The 15,620-nt window shown below is 39.5% G+C and overlaps 3 protein-coding genes across 4 annotated transcripts; 2 read left to right on the forward strand and 1 right to left on the reverse strand.

The window, feature by feature from the left end:
- The first annotated feature begins 89 nt into the window (after positions 1-89).
- Positions 90-4,965, forward strand: LOC306829540 (heterogeneous nuclear ribonucleoprotein U-like protein 2). The gene is made up of 11 exons (XM_079352618.1): positions 90-634; positions 1,063-1,139; positions 1,343-1,585; positions 1,698-1,810; positions 1,948-2,214; positions 2,377-2,496; positions 2,622-2,723; positions 3,197-3,365; positions 3,858-4,091; positions 4,166-4,212; positions 4,606-4,965. Exons 1-11 carry the CDS (start codon positions 225-227, stop codon positions 4,642-4,644), a joined length of 1,821 nt encoding a protein of 606 aa, XP_079208744.1. The 5' UTR covers positions 90-224; the 3' UTR covers positions 4,645-4,965.
- nudt22 (nudix (nucleoside diphosphate linked moiety X)-type motif 22) lies at positions 4,780-10,240 on the reverse strand. Of its 2 annotated transcripts, none has more exons than XM_079352620.1 (7): positions 10,123-10,240; positions 8,018-8,135; positions 7,051-7,708; positions 6,384-6,503; positions 5,832-5,929; positions 5,245-5,338; positions 4,780-5,133 (listed from the first exon to the last, which is right to left on the reverse strand). In XM_079352620.1, exons 2-7 carry the CDS (start codon positions 8,101-8,103, stop codon positions 5,029-5,031), a joined length of 1,161 nt encoding a protein of 386 aa, XP_079208746.1. In that variant the 5' UTR covers positions 8,104-8,135; positions 10,123-10,240; the 3' UTR covers positions 4,780-5,028. The 2 variants fall into 2 exon arrangements, with proteins under 2 accessions (XP_079208746.1, XP_079208745.1); XM_079352619.1 differs by having other exon boundaries at positions 8,018-8,155; positions 10,123-10,239.
- An 887-nt stretch (positions 10,241-11,127) lies between these two features.
- Positions 11,128-15,521, forward strand: dnajc4 (DnaJ (Hsp40) homolog, subfamily C, member 4). Its single transcript, XM_079351545.1, has 7 exons — positions 11,128-11,208; positions 12,189-12,313; positions 12,662-12,752; positions 13,035-13,216; positions 13,726-13,893; positions 14,371-14,457; positions 14,586-15,521. The coding sequence occupies exons 2-7, from the start codon at positions 12,213-12,215 to the stop codon at positions 14,674-14,676; spliced, it is 720 nt and encodes a 239-aa protein (XP_079207671.1). The 5' UTR covers positions 11,128-11,208; positions 12,189-12,212; the 3' UTR covers positions 14,677-15,521.
- Positions 15,522-15,620: the final 99 nt, after the last annotated feature.

The raw sequence follows: 15,620 nt of genomic DNA on the forward strand, positions 1-15,620 counted from the left end.
AAAGAACAAGTATGGAAAATCTTGATCCTGTTTAACGCCAGGTGGCAGTATGCACACACTTGGGGCTCCATCCTGTCAAAAATTAAAACGAGGAAGGAGAGGAGAGCCAATCACAAACCAGGGCACCATGTTGAATCGGTGTTTTGATCTGAGGGCTTGTTTTCGACATTTACTTTAAGACTTGCCTCCAGTAACCCGACAACAGAATTGTAGTGAGAAAAACAATGAAGCTTACAGACATAAAAAGGTTGAAAGTGTCCGAGTTGCGCTGCAGACTTAAAGAGCTTGATCTGGACGGCAGAGGGCTGAAGGCTGAGCTGGTGGGCAGGCTGTGGTCTGCACTGGAGGCTGGTCAAAGTAGGGAAGAAGACCCACAACTACAAAATGATAACTTTACTGCACTTTTAACAACGACAGAAAGTGAGGTCAGGTCACCGTGTGAACCTGAATGTGTCACAAAGTACACAGACTCTGCCACACAAACTGAGATACCAACACCACAACATGCTTCTAAGTTTATGTCAAAGTGTTTTGAAGAGAAGCAGGGAGAGGAGAGAGAGAAGGAGGAGGAGGAGGAGGAGGGGAGCAGAGGAAGAGCTTTCTACGAGTTCAAAGAGGAGATACGATACAAAAGGTAGGAAAAGTTGACTGGACACTTTGAACATCCCTTTTAAATAAAACAGTGGAACTATACGTAAAGTGAGAAGGATTTTGGATGGAAGGAATAGCCTTGAGTTTCAATTAAAGTGGATCCAATGAACTTCTAGACTTAACATGGATGTGTATTAATTGTCCCATGTTTGAAAAACAAAGTTTGCCATAGTGCTGCTGTAAGCTTTGTTCACCCTAAACTTTAGCCCCAAGATCATTACACAAAAAACATATAGTACTCGTTTTCTATCCTTTAATATTTTTATTGTAATTAAATGTTTTTGCAGGTTGTTGTTTTTTTTACTGATGCATTTTGTTTTTAACTAGGATGTTAAAAAAATCTTTGTAGTATCTTACCTTTTTTGAAAAAAGTATTACAAGCAGCATGTGTCCCTATCTCCTGTCAACCAGGGCCAAGGCACCACAACCTCCAGGTGACAGAGACCAGGCAAAGGAGGAAGATGAAAATAAAGTCAGACTAGATCTAGGTGAGTCTCTGTCCAACACTTACCATCACTCTGGTGAAGAAACGTACATTTCATTTCATTATGTTAGATTTCAACCACGTTCTTTTTGTTGTTAATTGTTGAAAAAATATTACCATAACATACAATTTCTTTCACAAAAATGCCATGTCATACGATAATGTCAGAGAGAGACTGAAGCTTGACTTTGGTTGTTGTTTGCACAGATATGGCTCACCTCCACTTTGAGGCGAGTCCTGATGGTTCTTGCGGCCAGCCTCGCTTCTGGGAACGATTCCCTTTGCTGTGGTCAGGCTGCAGGCTCACACACGGGGTTCTGCAAGGCAGGGTGGGCTTTGAGGTGAGACTGGAGAGAAAGTTGTTGACAACTGAGCTGGAAAAACATGCAGACATGGACCGGTACGGCCTGAGAGTTGGTTGGTCATTGGCTAACGGCTCTCTGCTTCTGGGTAAATCAAATGAATCCTTTTTTTGACATAGTCACCTTTACATGAAGATGTTTATTCTTAGTAAGCTTCATTGCTTCAACGTCTGTCTGGCTCTCTACATGTCTTACACCAGGTGAAGATGAGTTGTCTTTTGCTTATGATGGGAGCGGTAAAAAAGTTTCAGGTGGGAAGGAGGAAGACTTTGGAGAACAATTCTCAGAGGGAGATATCATTGGTTGTTATGCTGTAAGTACCTTTTTATTGTATTTCCTTTTTTTTTTTTTACAGTCTTTTTAAAAAGTCACTGTCTTATTTATCAGTTACATGTGGTCTGCAACGTGTCATACATTTCTTATTTCTGATCTCAACTGTGTGTTTGACAGTTCTTTTCCACAGGCGGTGCTGTTGAGCTCTCCTTCCATAAGAATGGGCGTTTTATGGGTGTGGCCTTTTGCCTGGGCGCCTCTGCGCTGTCTGAGGGTGCTCTGTTCCCTCACGTCCTCTGTAAGAGCTGTTCCTTCAGACTCAACCTTGACCCCACAGCTCCTCCCTGGTACCCTGGCCCTCCTGGGTTTACACCACTGGTAGCTCTTTCTGCTGAACGGAGAGTGCGTGCCACATTGGCTCCTACTGTCAGAGCACAGTGTGAGGTGAGACTCTGGAGCTTTTAGCTGGAATGAAAAAAACACTCTATGTATACTGAGGAGATGACGATTAATGGTACCTCATGTTCATCCATCCAGGAGACAGCCAAAGACAAAAGTAGTTCTTCTAAAGTTGTCAAACTTGAATCTGACGCTGCCTTCCTTCAGGTGTTGCTGATGGTGGGTCTTCCTGGCTCAGGGAAGAGTTGCTGGGCTCGGACTCACATGAAGCATCATCCGAAGAAGTACTCACTGCTGGGCACAGAGGAGCTGCTGGCTTGTATGATTGTCAGTCACACTTCTAGTCTTGCGCTCATTTTTCATATTCACATTCAGACGTGATGTTCGGTTTCAGAACTATTGATCCAACAGCGTTTTCTCGTGTGTGTGTGTGTGTGTGTGTGTGTGTGTAGAGTGGTGGACAGAAGGACAGCAAGCTGCAGCAGGCCTCTCAGTGTCTCACTGAATTGATCAAGCTGGCCGCTCAGACTCCTGGCAACTACATCCTCGACCAGGTAACGCTTTTCTCTTCATACGTAGAAGTGAAGCTCCTTTTTGAAAGGGTCGGTAGGCTTGACGTGAACTACTATAGGTATTGTTGAAAAGTGTCTTGTCTTGGATAGGAATGAGATTTGAAGGATAAAGACGCACGTTTTTGAACGATCTCTTTTAAAGGTGTTCATAATGTTGTGGTCGGTTATTTATACAGGTACTGGCAGGAAAGTTGGAGCTTTGGAAACCAGTTCAACCTGTTTAATTCTACATAAAGCAAGCATCGCTGATTGATATTGGGTATTAGATTCATTTATAGTCATTTATAGAAAGTTTCAACTATGATCAAACAAAGCCCCCCTTCAACTTCTATCTTAATGCTTCCTTTTCTTTTCTCTCAAACTGTTGGAAGTGGATTCAGATGTCATTTACAGCCTTGGAGAAATGTAGTTTTTCAGCTCTCCCACTAAATCCTTGTAATTATCTTTGTTTCCAGTGCAACATCCTCTTCTCTGCACGCCATTACAAGCTGCAGCTGTTTGCAGGCTTCAGGCGCAAACTGGTGGTGGTCTTTCCCTCGGAAGAGGAGTGGAGAAGACGACTGTGCCAGCAGCAAACAAGTGACGGGGAGCAGATACCAGACACCTCTCTGCTCAAACTGCAAGGTCTAACTCACATCTTATTGATTAGATAAAGGAGACGTCCATGCCCGCTTAGGATGACACAGTGATGTAGAATAAACCAGTGTCGGCAGCTTTTATACAAGTTTATCTGTAGGTTAAATATAATTCTCTCTTTGGGAGTCATTTAATCCCTCTCCTTTGGTGGCCAACACAATACAAGTGTTAACAAATCCTGTGATTAAAAAATATTCTTCAGAAAGATGAAGGAAATGTGTGAAGAACAAACTGCAAACATTTATCCTTTTATTTTTGATTTGCTGCCAATATCTGTTGCATGATTTTCAGATTTTTGTACATCTTTCTAAATTGATTTCTGAAGTAATAGGACCATAGCAGCATGTTCACCTTTTCAACAACTCTAACCTCTCCTGACAACCACACACTTTGTTTCACTTAATTTTACTTATATTCAATTATAACTGCTGAAAAACTGAATCCAGATGTGTGTTGTGAAACATTCCTTCATTCCTCCAGCGAGCTGCAGTCTACCAGAGCAGCACAGTGAGCTGCTGGATGAGCTGCTGTATGTGGAGCTGCTTCAGGACCAGGCGCAGACGCTCCTACAGAAATATAAAGAGGAAGCACAAAGGCTGCTGCCCCCTATCGCCAAACAGGAGAAGAAGAAACCCCGGCTTCACAAGAAAAGACCCTACCCTCCAGGTCGTCCACCCTCACACAGGATCCATCGCACTGGACATTATGGTCCATGTAAGTAATGAATGACAGTTTTTAATGGAGTTGATCATTGAAGATGTTTGTTGATTTACTTCTCGTCTTCATAGGGTTGAACAACAAGAACCTGCAGCTGTGGAGGCAGCAGCAAACACATGTGAGTCCTCTACAGCTGTAAAGTCCAATCAGATACAATCAGAGTCGAACTAATCTCTTATTACATTGAGTGTCGTGTGTAGAAAATTAAGAAATACAAATATCACATTTGTTTTTTCAGATCCATTCTTCTTACTATTTTAAATCAGATATAACGTTTACAACCATTTCTTTTGTACTTATAATAATTAATTTATACTTTATTAATCCCACGAGGGGAAGATACATCAGGTAGACATGACGGAGTGTAATGGGCATTTGAAAAAAAAACTGACTATTTCAGATAATATTGCCAAATTGGCAAGACAAATCAACCCCATTATATTCATAAGAAACTCTGGAATAACATTTTAAGTAAACATTTCATTGTCATTTGGTTTTATTTCCTTCTTAGTGGAACGTAGGGTATCCGGACCAGAGCTTCTACTACTGACACTTCAGCATGAGCGACTGATGAATAAACCTGGAGCAAGAAGCTACAGCTGCACCTTTTTTTAAATTTTACAATAAAAACATTTTAAATGAACGACATAACTGCAGTTCATCAAAAAGTAATGTTACGCACAGATAATCAGATCGGATTTTTATTATACAATGTTTACAATTTAAATAAAGTCACATTTGGAATTGTATTCAAAACATTTTTTTAAATGTGCCATACATTTCCTGTACAGTGTTTAAATGGTATAAATACCATTTCCTGTATTGGTCAGTGTGCTATTTAGCACAGAGTAATAAAATACCTGAGCTGTAATCATGTTGCTGCCTGAGTTTGTACATTTGAACACGTGAGTTTTTTCCCCCTCATGTGTTGTTGTCACTCTTCGCCAGGCCTCACCATCTGATAAAGCAGCACGGCTCCTTTAGCAGAAGGACACAGCTCGGACCACAGAGGGCTGCGTGTGTCCAGCTGCAACACATCCTGTAAATTTCAGAGTCCATTAAATGCATGTTTTTTTTCTTCCCCCCAACACCTTGTCTACACAACTTCTGTACATTTTACACATGTAGGACTTTGAGGTAGATAACCGACCTTTCTGCTGAGGAAGACGATATCTGTGGACTCATTGGCCTCCGCGCCTCCTTTCCAGTACAACTCTCTGACTTCTTCTGATGTCAATGAGCAACTATGAACACACACACACAAAAAGACACAAACCAACTCAGCATCACATTAAAAGCCCTTCAAGACAAACTGCCAGGGTTGGTGATGGAGCTCAGTTGATCGAGCAGGCACGCCTTGTGAGGAGGCTCCAGTCTAAATATGACAGGAGATTTGAGGTGCTTTCATATAATGGATAAGAAATAAACATTCCCCCTTTTTGATCTGTCAAATCCCTCTAACTGTTGTTTTTGTGTGACCTTTTCCTGCTTTACTTTTTGTAAAGAAACATTGTGACATAAGAGAATGGAACAGTCGCTTTGCAGCTTCATTTTACCATCAATTCATCTTTATATGTGGAGTTTTGTTTGTGCCAATGATTTGGTTTTAGATCAAAAACTTTAATTCTGATTGTGAGTGTCCTTTTGCCATTTAACACAGATTTTGTAAGAAACTGATGGATATATGATAACCAAGTAATACTCTTCCTCTGAAGGAAATACTGTTGTAAAGATTACCTGACATAGAACTCAGCACTCGGCCTGCCTGCGCTGACGTGATTCAGAGCGACGCCCATCAGGACCGGTTCTCCGAGAACCCTCAGAGGAATATTGACCTGCAGACCCACAGAGGGAAGACAAAATGAAGGCCGGGAGAGGTCAAGAGTATAATTTGAAAAGTGATTGATGGGATCAGTTATTGATCTAACAAAGAATAGCAATCATTTCCCCCCCAGGATTTACAGCATTAAGTCCTTATAATGCTTCATGAGTTTTGTTGAAAGATGGTACAAAAAAAGCATCCTCAAGAACTGAAACGTTTATTTTTCTTTCCTTGAATTATTCGCTTTATGACTTTTTTAAGTGTTTTTGCTTATTCTATCTATATTTCTATTATATTCTGTATATATAATGTATACATTTGTATATTTCCTACTCCAACACTGTTTAAAAACTGTACCAACTAAATTCAACAAAATGTCTTTGTTTTATTCTTATTGTAATATTTGTTTTAAACGTAGTTGATGAGAAACTAGGAGTTGACAGTGGACCTCTGAGACAGAGACGCACCTCATCTCTGATCTCAGCCCAGACAGATGAGTAGAGCTCAGAGACGACAGCTCTAGGCTGCATCATGTCCACACTGATCTCTTCCTCCTGCACTGCCCGGCCCAGATGCTCAAACACCGCCTGAGAAGGGAAGCGGTAATATAGTGTTAAACATCAAGACGCTGGTGCAAACTAAGGACAGGGAGCAAAAAGGCAAAAACAAGGAAGTGGATCAAATCAGAGCCACCTCCCAAAATAAAAAGATAGAAATAATGTCTATTACATCATTGATGTAAGGTTGTCATTCTTGATTTTCAGACTCAATTGGACTGCAGATATTACACTGATTATCAGACTTTATTTAGTTAAGTCAATGAAAGTCTGAAGTGCATTTATTTGCTCCAAATAGCATTTGAGTCTCCCCTCAAATTTTGTAGCATCTCGGTGAAGATGTTCCATATTCATGGTTTATACAGAAGAAAACTTTTAAATGGAGTTCAGGTGCACTGAAAACTACAGTATCAGTTTATTTATTGTCCTTATTGTAATTATAAATGTCAGTGAAGTTATACTGCAACCCTTTCATATTCTGAAAAAAAAAACCTACCTGTCAAGACTGAGTTTTCCTTAAATAAAAATATACACAACAGTAGATTGAGGAAATGGGTTTAATTTCATTCTTCTTCACCTTTGGCTCTGGGTGTCCTCCGGGGATGTCCAGGAGCCCCGCTGCCTCTGCCACCCTCTGACTCCTCCTGATCAGCACCACCTGTCTGTCACTTGTACACAGGACTCCGCCAACGCCCAGAGGCTGAGCCAGCAGTGCCAGAGGATCGCTGAACTCCGCCTCTCCCAACTGGCGCAGCTCTGCCTGTCGACAGGACCAGTTTGTTCCAAGGTAGTCCTTGTAACACGTCAGGCCCAGTCTCAGAGTGAGGAGTGGCCCAGACTCTGAATCTTCTGAGATCTGTGAAACGCTCTCATCCGACGAGGCTTGTGTCGATAGAGCAGCTGTCTGGTTGGTGTCAGAGTGACTAACGCGTCTGTTTCTCTTCTCCAAATTGTTCTGCGCAACATCAAACAAACAATCTTTGCTACACAAGTTGTCCTTCTTTCCTTGTTCTATGCTGTTTTTTAACTCTCCCCCCTGATCACGTGAGCAGCCTGACTCCTGGATGTGCGGAGAATCAGTGCAGTGTGGCTGTTGAGGAGACGCAGCAGATGCCATACAGAAGGAGTGCAGTCTGAATTTGGACCCATTAAAAAGCCACGGCTCCTTGGACACTCGCTCGGACCAAACCTCCTCTATTTGACGCTCCAGTGTTGGATCTGTCTTTCTGTTAAATCTGTGGAAGCAAAACAAACACGTCATCATAGTTATAAAGACAGGAAGAGAAATCCTGTATTTTCTCATGGTTCTTGTTTACATTCATTGTTGGTGGAAGTCTTTTTGTAGGACTTGTTGACAGAATAAGGAAATCTCCAGACACATTCTGTGATCTGAAAGTGCTGTATCTTTCTGTCGACAAACACCACACCACTATCTGTACTGCATATCTGTCCAAATCAGCATGTTACCTGTTTGAGTCTTGGAGGATGTTGGATGTAAAATAGTTAATGTAAAATGCGATTAGATGCCTGTTTCACCTTCTTACCTGTCTGACAGCTCCACCTGTATCTGAGACTCCAGTAGCCCCCTCCAGGCTGCACAGTGCAGCAGCACAGACACCTCAGGGTCCATCACTTCTTACTGACTGTGGCTTCAATGATCTCCTCACCATGGAGAACAGATGCTGCCATGAACACAAATATACAAATCTGTTACGGACTGAAAAATTAGGATGAAGGGGGCACTAATGAAATAAATGGCACGTCACTTGATATGCTTTAATTTATGTTTATATTCATCATTGTATTTATTCCTGTTGTTTATATTTCCATCTTTCCAAGTGAAAGTGTCTATTTCACTTTTTAATGTAATAAATTAAATTTGCAGTCCTAAATAAACGTGTAAATATTATTGATCACATTTCTGTTGCTTTGTATTTTTACTCCCTGTAGTTTCTAGTTTACATTGAAAGTTTCTTTAAACATTAACTTTTAAATGGGGACTTACGGTCACAAAGTTGAGTTTCTGTTCTCAAATCTAAAAAGCCCAAACAAAGAGTACTTTGACTTATTGGGGGGGGGGGACATTTTAGAGCTGACTCTAAAATGTTAAAAATGCAGGAAACAATAGCGTTTAGGTCAAAGAATTATTATGAACACTTCTGCAACTCCTCATATTCAAACAAAAACACCAAAACACACTGATGGTTTGAGCATTGCTTAGAGCTGTTGAAACGTAATACAGTCTTTGTTAAAGAAATATCTAATCTTGGGAAGTATTTACACAAAGCAAACATGTGTTCTGTAATGTGGGCACAAAAAGGACTTTTAAAAGCCCTAAGAGGCCATGTTCCTTTCACACAAGTGTTTTCACAGAGTTAGGTCCTTTGTTTGCATGGGTAAAAGTAGGTTTCCATTGATTTACCCCCCCAACTCCAACCATTTACTGGCATCATGCAACAAATTAGTACTGACAAAAAATAAAAAATACATCAACAATATTCAAATCAACAATGATACATGTTGAGTTCAGTTACATTTGCAACACAGTTGAGAAAAGACAACTGTATGCAGTTTCTAAATGTTTCCATTTTCACCTTTTAGATAAATCAGATTGAATACTTCTGCTTCAGTTTTTAATTGTGTGTTTACATTTCTCATGGAGAATGCGTTTATGGTGTTTCTACAGTAGACTTGTTAGGATACGGTTTGTTTTACCTTTGAACCGTTTTAAACTGCCCCCCCCAAAAAAAAAAAAATAAAGGGAACACTAAAATAACATCCTAAATCTGAACAAGTTTAGTATTCTTATTAAATACTTTATTTACATAGTTGAATGTGCTGACAACAAAATCACAAAAATGAGCAATTGCAAATTTATTAACCAATGGAGGTCTAGATTTGGAATAACACTCAAAATTAAAGTGGAAAAACTACAGGCTGATCCAACTTTGATGTAATGTCCTTAAAACAAGTCACAATGAGGCTCAGTAGTTTGTGTGGCCTCCATCCGTCTCGTGGTAGCGTCTCCATGCTCTGGACACTCCGCTGACAGACACAGCTCGCATTGATGTGCCATCCTGGATGAGCTGCACTACCTGAGCCACTTGTGTCGGATATAGACTCCGTCTTATGCTACCACGAGAGTGAAAGAACCGCTAGCATTCAAAAGTGAACAAAACATCAGCTAGAAAGCATCGGAACTGAGAAGTGGTCTGGGGTCACCACCTGCAGAACCACTCCTTCATTGGGGGTGTCTTGCTAATTGCCTATAATTTCCACCTGTTGTCTATTTCATTTTCACAACAGCATGTGAAATTGATTGGCAATCAGTGTTGCTTCCTAAGTGGACAGTTTGATTTCACATAAGTGTGATAGAATTGTAATTTTATTGTGTTGTTTAAGCGTTCCCTTTATTTATTTTTTGGAGCAGTGTATATTAACAGATCACAAGATGAACAGCTGCTCTGGCTCTGTGAAAAGAGCAAACATGAGAATAAATCTAATGACTCCATTTCCCCTCCTGTAAACTAAAGGGCCGCTTATCACATACATGGCTTTTCTTATCTCATCAAAAATATGCTGACATGTTACTTTGGTTAACCTTAATGCTAGTAAGAAGAATGTTAAATTTGAAGGTATTTCCCCTTACCTTACTGGGTAGTATTACTGAGAGAGAGGAAGCTGTAAGAAGTGAAGATTATAGTTTCTTCCTCTTGGTTAACCCAGCAATGTAAATACTTCTCATTATCACCACCCAGTGACAAAGAGTCCAAACTGCAGGCTACATGGGTTACACGAACCATTATTGACTGTACTATCCACTATCAGGTCCCCAATGATGGAAGTTTCCTTTTTTATAGGTGTTCTTATAGGTCAGATGATCCAATAAAACCTTTACTGAGAAAGGAAAGTGAATAATTCATTTGGAAATGGTCATAGTTTAAAGCTCAAGGCAAACTAATTTCTAATTTGTTTCCAATAGCATTTCTCAATTCAATAATGTGGCAAAAAGATCAACATTTAGATTTTAAAGAGGGCCTGAAGAATATCTCCTATGAGTCTTATTACAATTTATTGCACTGTATGCCTGTATTTCTTTCTCCACATAAAGTCGTGATCCCTCTTTTGAACGATACCATTACATAAGAGAAAGTGTAAAATCCTAAACAGGTGACTGTGAGCAGTGTAATGGTGAGGTGGTGAGGACTTCATATTTACATGAAAGGTATAACTGTGAGACATTCGTAAGATCCATTCAGTGGTCCTGTTATGAATGCTTTCTAATGGGAAGGCAGGGAACATATATTTAATAACATGAGGAGCATGACCTTATTTTCTCTGAAATATCCAGCAAAGTTTAATCTGAAGGGTAAATCTCCTGTCTTCCGGTTTAATGCGATAACTTTCTTGACCCTTGCTTTTTTTTTCAACCACTCAAAACACAACAAGGAATTAAAGTACATTTGGATGTATCTTACAAAATAACTCAGACAATGAAGGATATAGGATTTTATTTGATTCCCTTAGACACACTAAACTAATTAAGAGGGTGTATTTTTATACATTTTCCATTTTTTCATAATTATTATTTACAGAAAGTAGTCTAGTACATGAAAGATGTTTGTCACACACTCCTGACCAGTAGGCGGCGGAAATGCACCAATTCATTGTTTCCCAACCGACATGAAACCTTAAAGAAGAAGTCAATCCACTGTTATGACACAGTGCTCCTGTGGTATGTCACTTTTCTTCATCAAATTGTTGGCTTCATATGTGGTGCAATGTTTTGCATTTTTAAATACATAGTAGCCATATATCAGTGAACACAGCTAGTTTAATTCGATCACTATTCTCAGGCTGACAGAAGCACAAACAGAGCTGGCCATGGCTCGCATTGTCTCTGATGCTAAGTCAGCAGGACAAAGTGTTCTGACTGTAAACACTGAAGCTTTTGGCGCTTTTTCACTTTTTTTTAATCATTAGAATTCGTGTCTACAAACAACGGTGACCATGTTGCTGATGGCATGGCTCAAGAAAGTAGCATTTTGTTTTAAAACCTGTTAGCATCCAGACTGCACAGAGTTAACACCATGTATCTATGATTAACACGCCCCCAACAATGTGTCTGCAGATTTCTAATAACCAGCAGCTAGAATCAGTATTAAGTGTAATTATTTCCTTTATCTAAAATGTCTAACTCGCCTCCTCCCCTGTGTCCGAAACGTGTCAACAAATGGTGGGAAACAGCTGACAGCTTTTTTTTTCATTCATAGTTTAAAGGCAAACAACAAGACGACACATTGTTACAAATGTTACACTTTACAGTCAAATATGAAGAGATTATTTACTTTTTATTATATTCAATCAAAATATATTAGCAATTTCCCAGTTTTACAAGGTCAAAATATTTCCCTGCTGCCATTGTTGTGGTATGGATTACATAGTAACAGATTTAGTTTAATAAGCTTTATTCTTGGAGTATTCAGAAGTATTTTGTGACAAAAGAAAAAAATAATTATCAACAATTCAACCAAACTCACGGCCTCAGAAGCCAGATAATGTTCCATCAGATGAAGTTTTGCGGTGTTCACAGAATAAACAACATATTCACAATATTGTGAGGTTTTATATTTTGGTTTCTAATGTCTCGCTGCATCTCATGTGAAAGCCTTTGTTTTATTATATCTGACTTTAACATCTGTCTTCTCTGCACAGGTTGTCTGTGTGGAACTCCAGAAAATGTCCATCATGCAGTTGGAGGCTCAACTGCGTCTATGTCAGAGTTGTCTTTGGTGCTGCAGGAGTGGGCTGCGTATGATCTCGCAAAGCTATAGACACAGGTAAACTGTGTTTTTGTTGAATTTAATATACACTTTATTTCATTTTGTTTCATTTTCCACATATTGTTTTATAATATAATTAATAAGTAGGCTATTTATTCTTTTGATATGATTTGTGCAGCTGCACGGTGGTTGGAACTTTTGCCTCACAGCAGGAGGTCCTTGGTTTGAATCCCCTTTGACCAGGGCCTCTCTGTGTGGAGTTTGCATGTTCTCCCTGTGTATGTGTATGTGTACCCCCCCCCTCCCCCCCACACACACACAAACCTGAACAAGAAAAAAACAATGTGAATATTTGATGTATGGATACTTTGTGTAAGATTTATTGCCTTATATTTGTCTCCACAGAAAAGCTGTGAACCACTATGATCTCCTGGGAGTTAAATCTGATGCCAGCTTGGAGGAAATTAAACGTGCATTTTTTGACAAATCTAAGAAGGTATGTCATAATTTAAAAGCTATGCATTTACGTAAACAAACCATGTGGCCACATGAGGGCAGCATTTCACAACATAGTAGTAGTGAGGGGTTAGACAACTCATCCTTAACTGATAAACACATTTAGGAGTTAAAATGGTTCAGTTGCATGCATCAGTTTCAGAAAAAATAAACATATTGTTCTGTTAAATAAAAGTAATCAAGAGGAGTATTGAATAATTTGGTTCATCAGTGGGTTTTAGTCAGTAGATCTCATCACTGTGACGACCCTTTCATCTTGCAGCTACATCCAGATAGTGACCCATCCAACCCAGCGTTGCACAGCCAGTTTGTGGAGCTGAACGAGGCCTACAGAGTCCTGAGCAAGGATGTGAGCAGGAAAGAATACGACTTCAAAGTCAGACATCCATATGGTGGCGGCCAAGTCTTCAGATCTACCTCCAGTCACAGCAGCCACGGAGCCAGGTGAAGCTACAGTCTGTCAGCTTGTTCTCCATTTTTAGTCTTATGTAACCTGGCCTTCCTCCACAGTCTTTAACAGTTTCATCATGTAAAAAAAAAAAAAAAAGAAATTCAGCCTATATTCTCCTGCGGTAAGACATAATCGTTTTACATGACATCCATGGCCTTCTGTGATTGTTTGTCTTCCTGTAACACTCTCACCTGTCCTTATTGTGAGGACTGAACAAGTGAAACTTCCAACCCTGCAGAGTAAGCCAGTGATTTCCCTAAGACTGGAATTAATGTTGTGCAGAATTGTATGAAATGTATATCCTCAAATATTCATCGATTCAGGCGCTGCAGAGTTTGATGCTTCAGTTTTTGCCCCGCCACATGCACATGAATACAAATTGGCTTTTAACAAGTTTTCTTCACAAAGAATTCAGGCTTCAATATCTGTCCTTTTTTAAACGTTTGTCCTCTTTTTCTTTTGCTATCACCGTCCAATTGCGTTCCTACTACTTTACCATCAGTACTGATACCCAGGAGAGAATGCGTTACTGGGAGCAGTTTAATCAGTCTCAGACACCGGAGATGACAGCAGAGGAATGGGAGAGGAGGAGGAGGAGGAACTACCGCCTGGTAGGCTACTGCATAGTCACCATGTTGCTCAGCATCGGTGCCCACGTCTTCTTCTTCAGGTAAAGAAAATGACATGATTACTGTGGGTATTTGCGGGGTCTTGTTTTCTTGTCTGTGACATATTCATTGTATTTCTATCACTTTGTAATGTTTGGGAAACAATTTAAAGGGAAATCATCCAGAAATTACTCAGTAAATGATAGAAGGATAACAATGTGTTAAATAAAGAAATGTCCAGCTGTATTTCTCAGTTTTCTCTGCCAAACATTCACATCCAGATGAACATGTTTGTTTTTGCACGTCTCTGTGCCAACCTCCCAGCTCGTAATATTTGTTTTTTCACATTGACTCTGTGCCACTTCTGTTTGTGAAGATTCTCGTCTTTATGATCTGTCTAGCTGTTTTAACAGCTGTACAAACTCATAAATACGACTGAACGTGCAGAGCTGCCTGCTGAGCAACACGTTTTTGGGTTAAGCAAAGTTTTTCTATAAAAGCGTTTTTTGTTTTTTTGGGGTTTTTTTCAATTCCTTTAGGAAACTGGAAGAAGTTCACAACAACTTCATGGACGAGAAAGATCGTGTCATCACAGAAATTTACAATGAATCCAAAGAGAGGGCTAGGTCAGTGCAAGAACTTTCAAAATTAAATCGTCTCAAGTTTGATTGTAGATGTGATTGATAACAATGGGTTTCTTTGCTTGATAAAGCTCAGCTGAGTGTGAAATTACCTTTTTTGTTCTGTTTTCCAGGGTCAATGGTTTTAAGAAACAGACAGAAATTCTGCGACAGAAACATGCTGAGTTTTTGGAGAAATACAAAGTCAGTGGAGAGGACAAGTAGAAGGTTGCCCAACTGTGCTCAGTGATGATGGGATTTAAACTGCCTGTGGACTGAAGGTGGTACAAGTTTTAGGATTTTAAAGTTTTTATTTCAAGATGTTTTTGGAGATTTTTGTCCTCAGTTGTGAAGACAAGGACTTAAAGACAGATTCATCTGGTCTCTATAGTGTTTTTCAGGTTTGTGCTGAAGTTGATAGAAGACTAACTGGTTTGTTGAAGCACTTATCGACAGTTGTTGAATATTTGAAGGGATGCGAGTGTCACAAACCTCTTGGAGCCAAAATGAACACTGATGAACTTCCTCTACTAAACGTAAGGATCCTGTTAGTTATCATCCTCAGCCTCTGTTCGTAATAAAACTCTGTCTCATATTTCAAGTGGAGACGAGAGACAAAATGTATCGCCAATATCTTTCTTGCAGAAAGGAACTATACTATCTTTGAGAGCTTCATAAACAAGGAGCTGCAGTATACTCAAAAAGTTCCAACAATAACATCCAAGGAAACTCACTACTCTGAATGTTTACTCATCCCAGTTATGGTTCTCAACTGCTCATTGACTCGTCTCTCACCGTGTGTGATGATAAAAGGTCGTCCACTCTTTAGAAGGAATCTATAAAAGATCATTTCAAAGACTTTAGAAAAGGGACTTTTTTATGATTTATAATTATAATCAAACCGAATGTAAAGGTGGGTCATCATCAGTTATTTCAATTTGCAGAGACAACATTTACCATTTTGCCTTTTAGTTTTTATGCATTTGAGATTTTTGTTCTTTTCCTTTTTTGGCTGTTTTGCATCCATGATTAAGGGATATCACGACAATTAAAAGATCAGATTGCTCTAATCAATTATTACTTTCCATTTGTCTTATTTTAGTAATTGACAATCAACTCCACTAAAGCCTCCTCACTTCCTTAAAAAAAAAGTATATATATATATATAT

The sequence above is a fragment of the Symphodus melops genome, assembly GCF_947650265.1.
Source record: "Symphodus melops genome assembly, chromosome: 9".
NCBI classification, from domain to species: Eukaryota; Metazoa; Chordata; class Actinopteri; order Labriformes; family Labridae; genus Symphodus; species Symphodus melops.